This window comes from Phlebotomus papatasi, chromosome 3, assembly GCF_024763615.1.
Source record: "Phlebotomus papatasi isolate M1 chromosome 3, Ppap_2.1, whole genome shotgun sequence".
NCBI lineage: Eukaryota > Metazoa > Arthropoda > Insecta > Diptera > Psychodidae > Phlebotomus > Phlebotomus papatasi.
Genome location: NC_077224.1, coordinates 40,821,916 through 40,842,156, shown reverse-complemented (window position 1 = coordinate 40,842,156; position 20,241 = coordinate 40,821,916). Strand labels below are relative to the sequence as shown.

Below are 20,241 nucleotides of genomic sequence, written 5' to 3'. Positions count from 1 at the left end.
TTTTTTATATAAAAGGCATAAGGTTTAAGAGATCATTATATTTTGCGATAGTAATTTTCCTCCCATCAGGATACAATTCTTCGGTCTTATAGTGCGGGAAGTCATGTTTGGTTGCCCCATTTTTATCAATATTTTTGTTGATTTTTCTACCTTAAAATCTTTTATTTCAAGCTTGGAAACTCCATTTTTTATATTCTATTTTCCTTGTTTTTGAGCAGCTCATCTTAGTTTTTCGATATATTTTTTGTGATTTGTTATCATTTTCTCTTTTTTTTGTGGTAATTCACGTTAGTGGTGATTTGTACATTTGACCTGAAGTGAGATTTGCCTTGTGAATTAGATTTTTCGTGTGAAAAATGTGAAATTTTCTAAGACATTCAGCAGTGAGGTGATACTCCTTATTTTGGACAGGTGTTTTTCTCACAAAATTTCGTGAAATTTTAGCTTTTGTGATGACTAGGTTGTATAAATGCCTGGAGAAACAAACGAGCATCATCTCTACGAAAGAGATGTAGCGAGAAAAGCCTTGAAAGGCTTCCGGAAAGGTCAAGGAAAACGCTAATCCGCACGTACTTAGAGTACTGAAGTCAACTCACTTTAATGAATGATATGGAAAGTTTCCGGACTTCTTGTAACATTCTACGTTTCCCTTACATGAGCAGGAAGAGGATTTGGTAAGATTGATTCATGAAATGAAGAACAATGGGCATCTTGTTGAGGCGGATTAGCTGTCAGAAATTTACAGCCAAGTTGTCCAAAATTCGAGTCAAATTCACCTCTACATATCAATTCATTTTAAACGTATTAAAACTAATTTTAGTAAAAACAAAGACAATAAACCCTTTCCAAGTTTCTAAACAACCCTTCTGAAAAGAGAGTAACAAAAAAAGTCAATTAGTATTGAGAATATCGCACTTCAAACTTGGAAAATCGATGCTTATAAGCAGATTGTACAAAATTATGAGCCATTACCCTACTTGCTTGAAATTCGTCTTCACCACCATCAGAGGTTCTGGTCCTGGAAAGGAGACTATATTCTATAATCTATCTAAGGTAAAGTATCCTCGAGTCGACCGCATCTCGACTAGACCACCCTCCTAGGGCTCCTCCAGTCGACCAGTGGAAATATTTATTCAATTTATTTACATTTACAATAATATTTAGCGAATGGTGTAACATCATAGGGTCAATTTCATAATTAATTCAAATCAGTGAAAATATCATAGAAATTGACCATAAAACACTAAAAAAATAATTAAAAGACAGAGCGTTAAAGTATTTCTTAAATAAAAATTCGCCATTTTTCATTAAATTATGGCATACTTTTTGATATTCTTGACTTTTTCTTAAGGAATTATTTCAATTATTACTCTTACAGATTACTTGAGAATTCACATTTTGAATTTCGAATTTCAAATCGCAAGTTGAGGACTTTATCTTTATTACTGTGCAAAAATTTTAGTTGCATGACTAAGGTTAAGATTAATTTTATGTATTAAAATTCAAAGTGCATTTCAAATATAATGTTCCTCAATTCGACCGGTCGACGAATCATAGCAAGTGAAGCTTTTTTTTCACTTCTGAATGAAGTTCGTTCTACTTCTGAATGAATTCATAAACGTGAGTTTCTCTATTTATTTTAATGATTAACTAAATTTTAAATTCTACAGTAGACTCTCTCAAATTCGGGCATATGGGACCGAAATGTCAGCCGAATTAGACAGAATTTCGGACGACAAACTTTTTGAAATGCAACGATTTTTTATTTATGTGCATATAGATATTGAGTTTACCCACTCATATATAACGTAAATTGCATGAAAATCCCTCAATAATGCAAAATCACATCAAAACTAAGACAAAACATGCCAAATTTGAGCATATTTGATTAATTTGATAATCATAATCGAACTTGAAAAATGTCAACAAACTTTTTTCAAATTAAGTGCTTCCCGAATTAAAAAGTAGCCCGATCTTAAAAGAGCCGAATTTGCGAGAGTCTACTGTATTATGATGTGTTGAACAAGCCAAAGTTAAATCCGTGACTTAATAGTTTTGTGATTTGTTTAATTTTAAGAAAAAAATGTGATATTGAAGTGGTCGAGTAGAATATATTATGTCGATTATATTATGACTAAATGAACTTCAAATTTAGATAGATAAGGAAATATTCTATAGTTTTACGTAAAAACTGTCAAAAAATACAAATTAGGGTAGAGTCAGTACTTTTTCGCCAGTAAGCCCTTTTTCGCCACCTAAATTAAAATCACATTTTAAAGAGAATTATGAGTTCGTGGAACTACGAAATGAGTGTTATTTCGTGACCTCTAACCAAATGAATCAGAAAACCATATCAGATGCTCCATCGACTAAATTATTTGCAAGTTAATTGAAGAAATTGTCGACAAGGTGAACAGTCACCAAAAAAATATGGAGTTCTTAATAAACTTGTCAACGCTCAGACAAATTGTCTTGCATTATTTTATGTTTTTTCAGTACAGTATTCGATATTTTTTCACTGAAAGTCAATCCGTTATTAACTAAGCTTTATTCTAATATAATTTTTTAAAAATGTTTTCCAAAAAATAAAGAAATACGGATGTGGTGAAATAGGGCTTACTTTTTTCGGTTGTGTAAGTACTTTTCGCCACTCATTTTTCCAAGCATTTTACAAGTGGCGCTCCTCGCGGAATTTAGTTGAAACAGGCGTAATTTTCAATTGATTTTTGTCGCAAATAAAGAATGTGTAAAAAATCATTCGAAATACTCTAATAATTGTCTAATATCGGTGTTAAATAAGAAAAGTGCTGTGCCGTGTACTTTTGGGAGTTTTCGAAAGCAGCTGTTTCTTAAAAATCAATTAAAAACAAGTGGCGAAAAAGTGCTTACAGAATGGCGAAAAAGTGTTTACAAGGTGGCGAAAAGTACTGAAACATGCATTGTTGCAGGAAATGTACTTTTTCAACCAGATATTCAAAAATTCCCGGAAAGTCTCCTGGTTCAATAGATATACAATGCTTCAAAGCACTTGTGCACAAAATTTCATTTTATTTCGACAAAAAGTGTAAGAATTATAAGGGTGTCAATCCTTAAGGTGGCGAAAAGTACTTACTCTACCCTATAACGTTTCTTTCATAAGTTTTTCACAAAATCTATCCTTAAGTGGTCGACATAGGGTACTTTACCTCAAGCAGCTAACTTAAAAATTTCAGGTCAATCGGTTTTGCAAGAGTTTGGCAAGAAAACACGAGTTTTCACTCAATTTAATAAGCTCAAAATATAAAAAAGTCCAAAAAGAATATCTTCAGAAGGATATGATATGACCCCTTAATTTTCTTTATTTTTATTTTGTGACGTAAAATATTCTAAAATAATTTACGTATATTTACACGAGTAAGTAATTTAATTACACGATGAATTTCAGTTTCTCTCATTTGCCAGCAGTTGGCGTTGCGTGTACCGACGCGTAGCTGTCAAAACAAAGAGAAAATTTTGTCTGCAAAAACAAGAAGAAAAGTCCACTTTTCTCAGCATTTTCACGGGCATTTTTGTGTTGTACTGTGTGTGATTTTGTAGCTTGAAGCACCATGGATCGCAACATGAGGCAAGTGGCATTCGTTAGGCACGCGCGCGGAGGCTCTAATGTCTACAACAATTTTAGGCCACGAGACCACAGAGATTCAGGGAGGCTTCCGGAGCCCATCCGGGAGACTCACCATGATGAACTTATCAAATACATTCAAGAGGCTTGGACAAAGGTAAATTGATGGCAGAATTTGGGCTGTAACTGGGCGGTTTTTTTGAGGTTTTTCTCTTCCAACAACAATTTTCTAGGTCAGTGAACAGGGATCTCCAGTTCTCTACAAAAGTGTACCTGAATCTCGACTTGCAAATTTCACACCATTCGATTTGGAGAGTTGGTGGGGTAGGAGGATGGTGCAGAATGTCCAAAAGACGTGTCCCCATCAATAGGAAGGAAATGGGGGGATTGGAGAAAAACGACGATTTCTTTGGATTGATTTTTATTCCATTGTGCTTCTGGGAGGCAAAAAGAAAGCGAGATTTACACTCTTTACATCTTGGATATAATTTTTTTAAGGAATAGATCCTATTTTGTATTCCATACTGGGTCTGTAAGTAGCATATACTTTGCTATATTCAACAAAAAGAAGCTAGAAAAAAGAAAAGCATTTCCGGGTATCAAATAATTGAAGAAGAAAAAAAAAACAGTTTTCCCACTTTGATGACAAGACTTTTTGATTGTATCTCAATTTTTTCTCTATTTTCTTTCTTCAAGTATTACTGTTATGACTCTAAATTATATTTTATTTTATACCTGATCATATTTTTTTTCAAAGAAAATAAAGAGAATCGTTCATTTACATTTTTTTTCTGTGATTGTTTACAATTTATGGAGGGGAAACTGAGGTGGGGGTTGCAGAATGGTCAAACGGCGACATCTTTGAATAATTTCGGGATTCACTTTTGGTAAAAAAAAAGGAAATAATTCCAAAGGATACAGGATAGATGATTCCGGGCGATTCGACGTACAAAAAATGCAACCAATGAAATTTAGAATCCTGGAAAATAAATTGTTATAATTTTTTGTTGTTGAATTCTATCTGCCATTTTGGCTCACACCTCTATGGAGGAGAAAAAAATATTTTTCACATTTTTCCGCAAGAGGTCGCTGGAGTTGCCAAAAAGTTCCATGCATTTGTTTTGATTTTCGGAAAAATGTGTGTGTGCATTTTCTCAGTCTGATTTATTTGCATTTTTCCACCACAAAAGTGATAATGATAGGACAAAGAGACACAGTGAGAGTTTGTAAAAGTGCTGTGGCAGCGTGGCAAGCATTTAACCATACATAATCACCTCTGTAGACACTCAAAAAGACCATGGAAAAGTTCATCAAGTCGCCATCAACTTTCTCTTAAATAAGACAAAACACTGATAATTTGTTTCCTTTTGCGGCATTTGCTATCAAGTTCAACACTAATTTTGCCATTCGTTAGCTCCATTTGGGAGTGTGTGAGATAAACGAGCCCTCCCAGAGGTCCCCCGTATCAAATCAATAAAAAAAAACCAGAGAGCTGCGATAATGAGAATTGCTGCTTCAGTCACAAAGTTTCTTTCCCATTTATTTGCTGTTTCTACTTATTTCCGGCAATTTTTGGTCTTTTCTGTGACTTCTGGGGCCACTATGGTGTGATCCCTAGGCCTCTGCAATCTATTCAACTACCTGTAGCTGCATCGTGCTAAAAAATCTGAAGATTAACCTCGGTCTGATCTGCAAACAACGCAAAACGTCACGTAAGTCTCTATTCTGCATTGGATTACATAATAAGATAAGCAAATACAACATTTGTAAATTTAGCCACAAATACGCTCTTGGGCATGCAAGAGTATGCGATTTTCAAGGGGCAACTCAGTGCAGATTATTGTTGCATGCACAGAAGCAACTGGTGGTGATTTTGAGGCAATAACATTGATAAGGAAGCAGATAAAAATTCCAATTTTGCGTGCAAATTTCTGGGCAGTCAATTACATTTCAATAAACTTCTGGGGCTTGAAAGATTGCGGTCGAACGTGATAATAAAAAAATCGATAAAAAGAAGAGATTTCCTCGAACCCTTATCAGGAACTTCTCCAAAGGGTTAGTGGGTTAATCCTGCGTTATGATCAATTGTTTGAAACCTGAGGGATTAAATTTCTTATCTAATACGAGTCTGAGACTGGATTTTTTTTTAAATCCTATTGCTCAATCTTTCCAAGCTGAACTTGAACCAAAATAACTCTATTGTTACATAAAAGGGTAGCCAAAGCGTTCCAGCTTTGCGGAATGCTCGAACTTGTGACTTAGATGCCACCTCAAAAGTACTTTAGCATCATTTACCGTTTACCGGTTCTCAACCGATTTAAATCGATTCATGAATCATTCAATTAGATTCAACAAAATAGTTTAAAGGGCAATAAAAATTATATTTGAACAAAAATTACTTTTCGGTAAATAACCGGTTCATTACCGGTTCACAACCGATTTGAACAGATTTATAAATCACTCAAAATATTTCCCAAAATACACCTCAGGGGTAATTTAATTGAATTCCGTATAAAAACTATTTATCGGTTATAAACCGGTTCATTACTGATTCCAAACCGTTTGGAACCGGTTCAGTTTTATAGGAAATTCCAAGACCTTTCCAACGAGCCCAAATATGATCCCATTCGCTTGATAAATTCGCTCTCTAGTGTCTTTTTATATTTTGACCTTGAAAAATCGTTATTAGGAATGATTCAACGGTATTTTAGTCTAAGGTCTAAGGTCGCCTGGGTAATCTATAAAACAGGCCTGAGCTAAAATAAAAGCCGAAGTGAATTTGGTGGTGCCTGTTGAGATTCTTCGAAGTGCCGCGAAAATTCACATAGAGGAAATTAGAGGTTTTTTAATGTTAAAATTGCTTAATTCCTTAGAATTAAGTCATTTTCACAAGAAAATCCTTTTTCCAATTGAGTTGAATACAGCTATTTGGGTCAATTGTAAATACTCTTCGATATTACACCAAAAACATTGGGATGGAATTTTGAGCTGGAAGACTCATATTCTTTTGAGCTGTCTCAAAATTCAGGAAAAGTTGGAGAAAAATCCTTTTGTACAACACTATTTTGGTTAATAAGAAATGCAAAAGTACATATTACAAGAAGGGATACGACCTGCTAATAAGCATTAATTACAGAAGAAAATATTTTGTCGCATTTTAGAGATTTTTCGCAGCCGCAGCGCCGCCAGACGTTTGTCAAGTAAATTATTTATGTCTCTATCTCTCTCTCACAGTTGAATTGCGCACGATCCAAAAAATCAAGATCCAAGATAAACCTGTCAAATGCCTTGAAATCTTAAAATCAAAGACACAAACCGTGTGGATTTCAAGATTTTCCATTTTCTGGAACCAATATATTTTAAGATTTCAAAACTTCAATTACTTTATTTGATTTCTCAAAGGAGCTTTCGAAAGTGATTGGAATTATCAAGATATGTAGTATGTATAATGATTTGAAAAGTTTCACAAAGATTTTTTTCAAAATAAGAAATATTTCTGTAAGAGGGTTCAAAATAGATAATAGTTTAACTCTTTCGCGTCTTTAGGGTCATATATGACCCGGGGAAAAAAGTTTCTTTTTGGCTATTTACATTAATTGAAACCTAACTGGAGTCTTGAGAAAATGACCCAAGAATCTTACATCCTTCTATTATGATGTCGTGCACGAACAAATAGATTTCAATTAATGTAAATACCCAAAAAAAACTTTTTTCCCCGAGTCATGAGATTACCCTAAAGACGCGAAAGAGTTAAAAAATACGATATTTGACCCTCCAATTTAATCAAAATTATGCATATTTTTAGATTTGAAAGTTTAGATATCAGTTTTTATAGCTTTAAATTTTTAGCCCCCTTGAAGGAATCATGCCTACTCTGAAAAAAATGTCTTGTCAAATTAACAAGAAAAGTTTGTGAAAATGATATTTTTTTCATACTATAGGGGAAGTGCTTATAATTTTGGACAGTCTGCATATAAGCATCGATATCCTAAGTTTGAAGTGCCATATTTTCAATACTAATTGACTTTTCTTGTTACTCTCTTTTCAGAAGGATTGTTTAGAAACTTGGCAAGCTATTTATCATCTCATTTTTACTAAAATTAGTTTTAATACGTTTAAAAATGAATTGATATGTAGAGGTGAATTTGACTCTTATTTTGGACAACTTGGTTATTAATTTTTACAACTTGTCTGTAAATTTGGACAGATAATCCGACTCAACAGGATGCCCATTGTTCTTCATTTTATGAACCAATCTTATCAAGTCCTCTTCCTGGTCATGTAAGGGAAACGTGGAATGTCACAAGAAGCCCAGAAACTTTCCATATCATTCATTAAAGTGAGTTGACTTCGGTACTCCAAGTACGTGCGGATTCGCTCATTCCCTGCCCTTTCCGGGAGCCTTTCAAGGCATTTCTCACTGCATCTCTTTCGTAGAGATGATGCTCCTTCATTTCTCCAGGCATTTGTCCAACCTAGTCATCACAAAAGCTAAAACTTCACGAAATTTCGTGAGAAAAACACCTGTCCAAAATAAGAATCATCACCTCACTGGTGAATGTCTTAAAAAAATTCCCATTTTTCACACGAAAAATATAATTCACAAGGCAAATCTCACTTCAGGTCAAATGTACAAATCATCAGTAACGTGAATCAACACAATATTCAATGAATATTCAATAATATCACTCAAAAACAGCGAACAAACTTTGTTAGTACTTCACCAAAACTAAATAAGACTGAAGTAAGCCACGAAGTTCTGTCATATTTCTCGTAAGCAATTGCTCACACTGAATTTTCAACAAAGCAATTTCAACTCAAATCATATTCAAATTTTAACGTATTTAGTGTTAAAATATTCCAAAAAGAACAAATATTTAGATAGAATTCATTATTCATCAAATATTGGAATAAAAATCCATCATTTTAATCAATTTATTTTTAGTGTCCAATGTTATCCTCAAAGTGTCCAAAATAAGAAACTGGACAAAATTAGAAGCATTTCCCCTAATCTGGAAAAGTTTTGTCAAATCGGCGGCTAACTGAATTTTGTTAAATGTTTGTCAAAAGGATGTTTTTCCATGTAAAATGTGAGAAAAGTTTTATCAAATTAGTCATTAAGATTTTTTTGACAAAATTTTAACAAAATCCATTTGTCCGTTTAACAAGATATTTTTTCAGAGTAGTATAACCATTTCGAGGTATATCACGGGTCAAAAATTTCGGTACCAAAATAGGAACTCTAAAGCACTTTAATTTAAATGAAAGGTTGAATCAATAATGATTTTTCAGGGTCAAAAAGGTTTGGGGTCCTTAGAAAGGTCTTGGAATTCCCAAAAAGCCAATTGGTTATGAACCGGTTTATAACCAATAACAATTTTTTATCCGTAAATAAATTTTATTACTCTAGCTATTTTTGGGTATCTTTTGAGTGTTTTATGAATCGGTTTAAATCGTTTCTGAATGAGTAAATGGTAAATGATGCGAAACTTTTGAGATATATCATCGAACTCTCGGGTTCGAGTATTTTGCAGAGTATGGGACGCTTTGCTACACTCTTTACTGCTCATTTGTTTTTTTTTTTTTGTCATAAATTAATTTATAAACTACATTTTTTTTTACTTGTAAATAAGTAATAATAAAAGTTAGTAGTATTAGCGATAAACAACTCACTTATGTATGATTACGTCTGTGAATTTGTTCTAAAAAAGAAGTATTAAAAACAGACTTAAAAAAATTTCAATAAATGTGGATCTTTTATTAAAAAATTAATAAGAAAAAAAGGAAAGATTATATTGTGGTGTTGTTTGGCCAAATTGTGCTCTATAAGTCAAATCAATAGTTTGGTATGGTAAAAATAACTTAGTTTGCAATTAAACTAAAAGAATAAAATTGACTCCGTTTTAATACGTTATGTGTATAGGGGAAAGTACTCTCCTTTCGAACGTTCATGCCTTCGAATAATGTGAATTTTTTTCATTGTGCATCGGGATCAAATTTTAGTATGTTGTAGCCGCAGATTATAACTGTCAAACAAAAAAATACTTAAGTCGATCGATAATGATCCTTGATTCGAACTATAAGGAGTCAAAGTTCGAAAATTGACTGGCCTCTAACTCCGGTTCTAATTTAACATTTTGACCTAAATTTTGGGTTTTTGGTTTCGTCTCGATCAGCACTTTCAGATGAATGTTCAAAAGGTCACGACAGGTGGCGCTGCGATAGCGTTAAAATTCAAATTCATTGTTCTCAAAACGCCATTGTGCAAATTAATCAAATTTTAGAGTGTTGTAATCTAGGCTATGAAGTTTGCAAAAAGTGGTTCGTGTTCGCTGTGGTTAAAATAGAACCAAAGATATGAGGAGTCAAAATTCACGAAACTCAAACGCCATATCTCCTGTTCTATTTGACCGATTTTGAGGAGTGAGGACGTAAATTAAAGGTCTTGCAAAGCGCTACAACTTTGTAGAATATTTGAACTTCATAGGACTAACGCTAGAGGCGCCACAGCCGAAAACTGGTTTTCATTTACACATTATTTCAATTACCTCGACACGTGCTTAACCGATCTTAATGATTACTTTGGGATATTACAGAGGATAATTACATGTAGGGGAAAGTACTCTCCCTTCGAACGTTCATGCCTTCGAATAATGTGAATTTTCTTGTATTTTTCTTAAGAGACTTACATATTTCTCTTAAATATTAGTTAGCTTATTATCAATTATTGATAATTACGTGAAAGTATGTGTAAGTTTCTTAGGAAAAATAAAAGAAAATTCACATTATTCGAAGGCATGAACGTTCGAAGGGAGAGTATTTTCCCCTATATTTCGTCCAATTATCATTTTTTTGCCCAGATTATGCCATATGTCCGATTTTGTCGATTTAGCGTAAAAAAAATCTTTTTTTTCCCACAATAACGCTGCGAAAATTCGCAGGTGCTCATATGACCGCTTTTACTCGACTACGTTATTTAAAATAAAGATTTGAAAGAACATTCTTACAAAATTCAATCATTTTTTGTTACTGTTGTGTAGTTCGTCACATGGACAAAATGCCCGATGTGGTCAAAAAGCGTGATCCAACACGAATAAATTGAATTATCTTGGCTACCAAGCAACCGATAAGATCAAGTTTTGGGGCAAAATTACAGAGGAGATTCTGGTCTATATTCTACAATCAACTTTCTGTCAGTTCATTTACATCAGATATATTGATTTAAATAAAAAGTTTGCAATTTTTCAGAAATTTGATTTCAAATTGTTGTACAATATCTTTCATCTTATGTTCTAAATCGAATTTGCATACAATCCGAGTTTACTCATGTTAAGAATCTCACTTACAATAAGCTGATCTAGGCTTATCACTAGCCTTATTCTTTTTAAACATAAAATCCATAAAATCCGTTCAGTTTTGTATAGAATTTGACTTAAAATTGTTTTATTGAAACTTAAGTGTGGAACAGTTTTACGAAAAGTATTCCGGAATTCACATCTAATTCCGGGATTTTCGGAATCTCGCGATTTTCGGGATTCCAGGATTTTCAGGATCCCGGGATTTTCAGGATTTTCGAAGTCCCGGAATTTTTAGAATCCCAGTATTTTTTTTTGGATACCGGCATTTTCGGGTCCTTGTGATTGATTCACTTCGGATTGCTATTAGTCCTAAAATTTTATTCTTTTTTCTAATATACTTTAATGGTAGTTGAGGATATTTAAATAAAAATTAAGGTGTGTGTCGATACTAAGATAATTGTTTTTCAGTTATTTTGAAATATATTAGCCCAATAAAATTTTTAAATAAATTATAAATTTTGAAATAAAACTTTTTTTAATAAAATTAAAAAGTAATATGGAAATGTATTTTTTTATAGTTTTTCGAAATTCTTACAAATGAAATGGAATAACGTTTTCATTTTTCTCACATAAACACTTCTAGAATTTTTTCCTAATGATAATCTCTCGCCATTCTTGCAAAACATAACAATTTTCTTAAAGTTTAAAAATTAAATTATTATTATTAGAAAATTAAAAATTAAATAAAGATAAACTGTAGAAATTTTTTCTTTTAAATTCTTACTGATTGAAAACAAGTAAAATAATCTTCTTGATCATCAGCAGACGAAGATTTGTTTAAATATTGAGTACTGAGTTGCCCTCACACTTGAATCCTTATGTAAAGCGCCCTTGAGAAGCCCCCCTTCTTCCCAAGTCTAATTTTAATAACAATCGAATGTCGAAAATATACACTGACCGAGAGCTTCCCCGCTCCAATTAAATGTAGAATGCAGCAGACAACGCGAACGGAAATGCGTCCGGTGAAGTATCACTATGCGGACTCTTTCCTCTGCACCTACGTCGTCTCCGTGATAGCGGCCAACATGGCGGAATTGGGTAAGAATTTCATTGATTTAGTAGTGGTTCCGTGCAGTGTTGCCTGATGACTGTGTTGTTGCAGTGACGTATCCTCTGGATCTGACTAAGACGCGACTGCAGATCCAGGGTGAAGCGGCTGTGAGTGAAGGCAGTCGTATAGTCACCCGGACACAGTACAGGGGCATGCTGGCCACTGCCCTGGGAATTGTGCGTGAGGAAGGGGCTCTGAAGCTGTGGCAGGGCGTCACTCCGGCTCTCTATCGGCACGTTGTCTACAGTGGCGTGAGGATCGTGACGTATGACACACTGAGGAAGAGCATGATGGCAGCCAATCATGAGACTAATGCCAGCCTGCCACTGCACAAGTCTGCCCTGTGCGGAGTCACTGCTGGGGCTCTGGCTCAGTGGATGGCGTCTCCGGCTGATCTCGTGAAGGTTCAGTGCCAGATGGAGGGCAAACGTAGGCTACTAGGCCTAGAGCCCCGGGTTCACAGCGCTGCCCATGCTTTCAGGGAAATTGTGAAGCGAGGAGGAGTTCGGGGCCTGTGGAAGGGCAGTGTTCCCAATGTTCAAAGGGCAGCTTTGGTAAATCTGGGTGATCTTACTACTTATGATACCGTTAAGAGGGCCATAATGCGACGAACAGGTAAGAAACTTTGAATTTTCCAAAAGAAATTTAGTAAAAATTTGGTATGTGTCTTGGCTAAATACCCATTTATCATTTTTTTAACATTGCTAAAATTTTCAAAGTTTGAGTTTATTTTTTTAATATTTAAAATTCGTCTACTCAGCGTTTTAGGAATTTTAAGAAAAATAAGATCCATTTATGAAAAATTTCTGATTTTCTTAATAAATTTTACCTCAAAAAATCTTTTTACATTTTTTTCCGAAAAGTATTTTTAAATTCACGGCTTAATAAATTGTATACATTAAGACGGATTTCAAAAATTAATTTACTAATTAGATCTTAACAGTATATTCAATTGTGTAAAAACTAATTGTGAATTGAAAAAAAATAAGAAAGAAAATAAGAAAAAAAATCTCAAAATTTCGAAATTAAGTTTTGCTGTTTATCAATAACTATACACTGAAAAGAAGAACTTGCAGTTTGGGTTTATTTTTTCCAATAATTAAAATAAAAAAATAATAAAACTAGTAAAATTAAAAAATGGAAGTTCAATTTTTCAGAGCGTATTGTACTTACGGATCCCGGTAAAACTCCCGAATGGGTCGAAATCCGGCATTGGTCAAAATCTCGAACGTCGTATAATTCCGGATTTTGACCATTCGGGTTTTTTGGAATTTTGTATTTTTGGGATTTTGGCTTTCGGGATATTGGCTTTCTGAATTTTGGTTTTTCGGGATTTTGACTTTCGGGATTTTGGGGTTTGAGATTTTGGTTGTACGAAATTTTAGTTTTCGGGATTTTGTATTTCGGGATTTAGACTTTTTGATATTTTGGCTTTCTAGATTTTGGCTTTTCGGGACTTTGACTTTCGGGATTTTGGCTGTACGAAATTTTGGTTCTCGGAATTTAGGTTTTTTCGGGATTTTGACTTTCGGGACTTAGACTTTTCGAAATTTTGGTTTTCGGGTTATTGGCTTTCTGGATTTTGGCTTTTCGGGATTTTGAATTTCGAGATATTGGCTTTTGAGATTTTGGCTGTACGATTTTTTGATTTTCGGGATTTAGGCTTTTCGGGATTTTGTATTTCGGGATTTAGACTTTTCGAGATTTTGGCTTTTAGGGATTTTGGATTTCGGGATTTTAGCTGTACGAAATTTTGGTTTTCGGGATTTTGGATTTCGGTATTTAGACTTTTCGAGATTTTGGCTTTCTGGATTTTGGCTGTACGAAATTTTGGTTTTCAGGATTTAGGTTTTTCGGGATTTTGGATTTCGGGATTTAGGCTTTTCGAGATTTAGGCTTTCGGGATTTCGGCTTTTCGGGATTTTGCTTTCAGGTTTTTGGCTTTTGAAATTTTGACTATTGGGATTTAGACTTCGAGATTTTGCTTTCAGGATTTTGACTTTTATTGATTTTGACTTTTCGGGATTTTGGCTTTCGGGATTTAAAATTTTTTGGGGTTTTGGGCTTTTTATAATTTTGGTTTTCGGGATTTTGGCTTTTTGCGATTTTGGATTTCGGGATTTAGGCTTTTCGGGATTTTGGATTTCGGTATTTAGACTTTTCGAGATTTTGACTTTCTGGATTTTGGCTTTACGAAATTTTGGTTTTCGGGATTTAGTTTTTCGGGATTTTGGATTTTGGGATTTAGGCTTTTCGAGATTTTGGCTTTCGAGATTTCGGCTTTTCGGGATTTTGCTTTCAGGATTTTGGCTTTTGAAATTTTGACTATTGGGGTTTAGACTTCGAGATTTTGCTTTCAGGATTTTGGCTTTTATTGATTTTGACTTTTTGGGATTTTGGCTTTTTGGGGTTTTCCCTTTCGGGATTTTGATTTTTAGGACTTTGGTCTTCGGGATCTTAGCTTTCCGAATATTGGATTTCGGGATATTAACTTTTTGGGATTTTGGCTTTTTGGGGTTTATTCTTTCGGGATTTTAACTTTTCGAGAATTTGACTTCCAGAATTTTGGTTTTTGGGATTTTGGCTTTCGAAATTGCGATCCATTCGGAATTTTGTTTATTTTATTTTGAAAACATTGTAAAATTAAATTTATTGTTGAAGGCGTAGGAAAGCGTTCTAGCTTTGTGTGAAATGCTTGAACTTTTGACTTTTAGACATTTAGACTCGATACCTCCAAAAATTAGTATGACATTGCATAAAGTTTTTTATACTGCATTATTTGTTTTTCAAGCTTATACTGTTTTATAATCGATTTGAACCGATTTAATTTTCGATTCGATTTAATTATCAATCAACAATTATCAATTTTTGGAATTGCTGTAAGACGCATTGTCAGATTTTTTTTTTCATTTTTGGATATACATATTACCTAGGCGGACATTTCGTCCATATACGAAAATACCGTTGAACTATTCTCAATAATGGTTTTTCAAGGTCAAGGCATAAAAAGGCCACAGAGAGCGTATTTCTTATTCGAATGGTATCAGGTTTGGGCTCGTTGGAAATATCTTGCAATTTCCTACACTGAGGAAAAAACGGGGGTGCGATTAACTTTTTTTCCTTATAATTTTAACACTTTTTAGCTGTAAAAATATATCAACATTTTTTAATGTTAATTTTACACCTTTTTAAGGGTAAAATTAACTTGAAAAAGTGTAGCTTTAAGCCCTAATACACCTAAAAAGCATAATATTTACACCGATTTCGGATCAATACTGTAGGGTAAAATTAATATTTCTGGAATGTTATTTTAACTTTTTCGGATTTCTCCCAGTGCATAAAACTTCAATCAGTTCTGAACCGGTAATGAACCGATTCATAACCAATAACTATTTTTATTCTACATTTAAAAATATTTATTGCTCCTGAGGTGTATTTTGGTCAATGTTTTGAGTGTTTGATAAATGGGTTCAAATCAATTCGAAACCGGTAATGAACCGATTATGAACCGATAAGTAATTTTTATCCGAAAATCAATTCTATTACGATGTTACAACTATTTTGGGGGATCTTTTGAGTGATTCATGAATTGGTTTAAATCGGTTGAGAACGGGTAAACGGTAAATGATGCGAAAGTACTTTTGAAGAATAGCATCTAAGGCCGGCTTCAGACCTAAGGTTTAGCCCAGTTTCCGATGGTCTCGAAATTCAAAATAGCAACCAATTTCATTGGTTTTTCAAAATTTAATGAATCACTTGTCCATGTTGTCCAATCTTAAGTGATAATTTTACAAAAAATCTTGATTAAGCAAAAATTAGAGAAGTTAAGCCATGGCTAAGCCTTTGGTCTGAAGCCCGTATAAGTCAAGAGTTCGAGTACTTCGCAAAGCTTGGAACGCTTTGCCACCCCTTTTAATGACAAAATAATGAAGCTCTTAATGGATTTATTAATGGGTAAATGTTCCAGGCCTTCCTGATTGCCATCTAGTCCACGTGGCTTCGTCAGTTTGTGCTGGTCTTGTGGCAGCTACAATGGGCACCCCGGCAGATGTGGTTAAGACGAGAATCATGAATCAGCCGGTGGACAGCACCGGTAGGGGATTGCTGTACAAGGGCAGTGTCGATTGTCTCATGCAGACTGTGTCCAAGGAAGGATTCTTTGCTCTCTACAAGGGTTTCCTGCCCGTGTGGATTCGCATGGCTCCTTGGTCTCTTACTTTTTGGCTCTCCTTCGAGCAGATTCGGTCAATGCTCGGAATTGGTGGCTACTGAATCCTCTTGTTGGAGAAAAAAAAATTAAATACCTTCAAGAGGCATCTCGATCGATTTTTGTTACCCCTTGGAAAGTACCAATTTTTCCTGTTAGAGTTTTTTGTTTTAATTTTATTTTCTAGGTTTTATGTGGACAAAAACGAACTCAGGCAGATTGTTTTCATTTTATTTTTAAAATTTTGTTGCAGAGTCGCTCAGCAATGATGCCATTTTTTTTAAAAAGGGACAGATAATCCTAACCGGCTTATGTAGGTGAGATTCTTAACGTGAGCTAACTCGGAGTGCATGCAAATTCGATTTGGAGCTGAAGTTGGGAGACGCCATTCAGTTATCTTGAATCAAATTCGTGAAATTATTCAAATTTTGTATTTAAACCAAAATATCAAGCATTTGGATAGACTGGCAGAAAAGTAATATTTGTTTGAAATGTAGACCAGAATGTTCTCTATAATTTTCCCATAGAACATGATCTCATCGATTACTCAGAAGCCAAGATAAGCGAGGTTTTTTGTTTCTTAACTCGTTTTTTCATCCAGAGTTCCCCAAGTAGTCATTTGTTGAACTTCAACTATATCAAAGAATTGTTGTATTTTGTGGGACTTTCCATTTAAAACCCTATTTTAAGTGTCTTGGTGGAGTAGAGGCAGTCAAATTGGCATCTGAGTGATTTCAAAACGTTATTATGGGAAAAATCAATTTTTTCACACTTAAACGGCAAAATCGGAGTGATAGCGTAGTCTGAGTGGAAAATGATGTATGGACGAAATGTAGAGACAAATGTGCTCTACAATTATGTCGAAGTAATCATCAAAATCGGTTCAGCGACAGTCGAGATAATTGAGGTTATGTGATATTGAAATTGGTTTTTCGACTGTGGCGCCCCTGGTGTTGGTCCCACAAAGTTCAAATATTCTAGAAAGTTTTAGCTTTTGATGAGATCTTTCGTTTAAGCCCTCATTCATCAAAATCGGTCACATAGAACCGGAGATATGATTTTTTGAATTTCGTGAACTTTGACCCCTCATATCTCTGGTTCTATTGAAACCACAGCGCGCATACGCACCATTTTGGAAACGTCCTAGACTGGACTACAACATACTAAAATTTCATTAACTTGCACAATGCCGTTTTTGAGAAAAGTGACTTTGAATTTCGATGAATTTTGACGCTATCACAGCGCCACCTGTGGTGACTTTTTGAACTTCCATCTGAAAGTGCTCATCGAGACGAAACCAAAAAGGTAAAACTTAGGTCGCTATGTTAATTAGAACCGGAGATAGAGGCCGGTCAATGTTCGAACTTTGACCCCTTATAGCTCGGGTCAGGGGTTATGGATCGACTTAAGGTTTTTTTTGTTTGATAGGTATAATCAACGGCTACAACATACTAAAATTTCAGCCTGATTGCATAAGGAATTTTTGAGTTATTTAACTTTTAAGATTTAAAAATTTTCTTTTAAATAATAGCGCCCCTAGCGGTGGTTTTATGAACTTGCGATGTTAGAAGGGGAAGTGGCATTTCACGAGAGCTTTCCAAAAAGCCCTCATTTTTTAAATTCTGACAATTAGAACCGAAGTTATGGCCATTTTAAGAAATTTTTTTTGGACCCTTATAACTCGGGTCAGGGGGGTCGGGGGACCTTAAGTTTGGTACTGATGGAAAGCTCTAAGGCCCAGCTATAACATACTAAAATTTGAGCCCGCTCGATGCCATAGGGGCGGAGCTATTGAGAAAACAAAAAAAGGGGGGTCTTCAAAATGGCGGAAGGAGGGGTGGGGGGTGGGGGGTCAATGCACCAAGTTGCAATTTTCACCCGATATTTAACCTTTGCCGAAAACCGCAAGTAAATATCTTTTTTAGTTTAGGAGCTATTAAGCTCCAAAGAGCGGCCGGACGGCCGGCCGGCCGGCCGGGAACGTAACTTAGCCCCCCATATATTCGTGATCAGGAAGTGGCGAAACACATTTTGGCCAAGTTTGAGCGCGATCGGACGACATGAAATTTTGTTAGGATTATAGTAGGTGAGATTGTTAAGAATCTCACCTAATAAATATATATATTTTTAATTTTTCGAAAGTAAATTGATTCATATCAAATTCTCAGGATGTTCAGTTTCATGGCAATCGTGCATGAGGGTACTATTATTAATTATTGTAACTTGAGACGAGGAGATTTTAAGATTTTATGTATAATAATTATTTTTTAGACGCAGAGAGATCATTGATTGAAAAAATGTTTTAATTTTTGAATTTTTTTGGGTATTTATTGATGTAATAACAGAATTTACAAAATAAATTATATCAACATTTTTTAAAAAATTGTGTTCAACTTCTAGTTTTTATTTTTATTGACTTTAATTTTTTTTGAATCAGCATATATCAAAATTCTTTTTTCTTTTGTTACAAAATGGGAAATAAATCAAAGAGAAAATTGATGATCTCTTTGTAGGTCAGAAATCTTAGCTGTGATTTCTTTAGAATCAATAACTAGAAATTAGAAGACTAGAAAGATTTTTGTGGCATTTTTTGAGTAAATTTTAGTGTGCAACTAATTTATAGGTTTTAGATTTTGATTGATGTTTAACAATTTGCAGGGAGCAATATATTGTAGACTTGAATATTGATTATCTTATTTTTTTTCTCAAAACAATTGATGACTTTTGAACTAAAAATTGTAGGTTCACTTCTTTGTACATAAAAAGATTTATATTAATAAAGTGATAAGATCGATGGAAATTAGTGACAAATGCTACATTGTTTCAATGGTGACTTCCCGAGAAGGTTTAATGACGAAATCCGAAGGTATTAGCCATAAACTTGGCAATAGGTTAAAAATAAAACACGATGACACCGAATAGTTGAGGGAAAATCGATGATACAAGAGAATGTGACAGAGTCAGATTTAACGGCAACTCCGCAATTGCAGCAGCAATAAAAGAAGCTGAAGCAAGTGCAAAAAAATTTGGTAGAGAAATGAAATCATCGGTGAGCAATAATGAGAAATATTCATCGGCAACGTGGAATATGAAATGAGGAAGTTAAAATTAATTCTTGGGTCACTTGCAGGTGCAAAAATTAACAATCAGAAGGCATTAGCCTCAACACTTCAAATGATGGAATTCTTACTAATTTATTTAGCAAGAATTTTTTAGCAAAAATACTGGAATGGACTGTGAAAAATATACATCAAGTCACACGATTGATCCGCTATCTCTTTCCACCACTCGCGATGGAGAGAAAGCTAGAAAAGATCGGAAACCTGCCGGCTAAGGCGCCACGGTAGAGTTGACTAGAACATTTTTTTTCTAGATAATATTATACTATACATCTTCTTTTTTTCTCGAATTAATGCAATTTTATGGTTATATACATCTGGTTAAAATGGTGAGTAAAAATTAAATTTATAAAACATAAGGTAAAGTGCCCTCGCTCGACCAGTTCCTCGACTCGACCGGTGGAATTATTTATACTATTTATTTATATTTGCTATATAGCTTATGATCTAACATTAATAGGTCAATTATTCCATAAATAATACGTATCAGTGACAATTTCATGGAAATTGACCATGAAACACTTAAAAGTTGCCCCCTCCCCGGTATAGAGTCGAGAACATCGTTGAGTGAGTGTACGTTACCTTACAAAGTGGCATTATCCTTTGAGAACCAGAGGTTTAAAAATTAGGAGTCAGAAAAAAATATTTTATTGCCTTTTAGAGGAAAACGTAGCTTATAAGTGTTCGTAGGAATTTTTTTGGCTACATAAAAAGCAAATATTTTGTAAAATTGTTTGGGAACCTTCGAAATGCTCATAAATCGTACAACCCACAAACAAGTATTTTTTTCGTATTGTATTTATTATTTATCTTGATTCAGACAATTCCCACCCTCCCTCCTTGCGGCCATCGCCGTCTTAGTGTTGTTGACCAACCTCCAGAGCAAAACGATGGAAAACTCCTTC

The 20,241-nt window shown here is 34.4% G+C and overlaps 2 protein-coding genes across 3 annotated transcripts; both read left to right on the top strand.

Moving 5' to 3' along the window:
- The first annotated feature begins 3,425 nt into the window (after positions 1 to 3,425).
- On the top strand, positions 3,426 to 4,384 carry LOC129805680 (MAPK regulated corepressor interacting protein 2). 2 transcript variants are annotated; one of them, XM_055853756.1, is made up of 3 exons: positions 3,426 to 3,604; positions 3,662 to 3,758; positions 3,835 to 4,384. In XM_055853756.1, the coding sequence occupies exons 1-3, from the start codon at positions 3,588 to 3,590 to the stop codon at positions 3,970 to 3,972; spliced, it is 252 nt and encodes an 83-aa protein (XP_055709731.1). In that variant the 5' UTR covers positions 3,426 to 3,587; the 3' UTR covers positions 3,973 to 4,384. The 2 variants fall into 2 exon arrangements, with proteins under 2 accessions (XP_055709731.1, XP_055709730.1); XM_055853755.1 differs by having other exon boundaries at positions 3,426 to 3,758.
- A 308-nt stretch (positions 4,385 to 4,692) lies between these two features.
- LOC129805679 (mitochondrial uncoupling protein 4) lies at positions 4,693 to 19,030 on the top strand. Its single transcript, XM_055853754.1, has 4 exons — positions 4,693 to 5,313; positions 11,888 to 11,997; positions 12,062 to 12,625; positions 15,978 to 19,030. The coding sequence occupies exons 2-4, from the start codon at positions 11,889 to 11,891 to the stop codon at positions 16,280 to 16,282; spliced, it is 978 nt and encodes a 325-aa protein (XP_055709729.1). The 5' UTR covers positions 4,693 to 5,313; position 11,888; the 3' UTR covers positions 16,283 to 19,030.
- Positions 19,031 to 20,241: the final 1,211 nt, after the last annotated feature.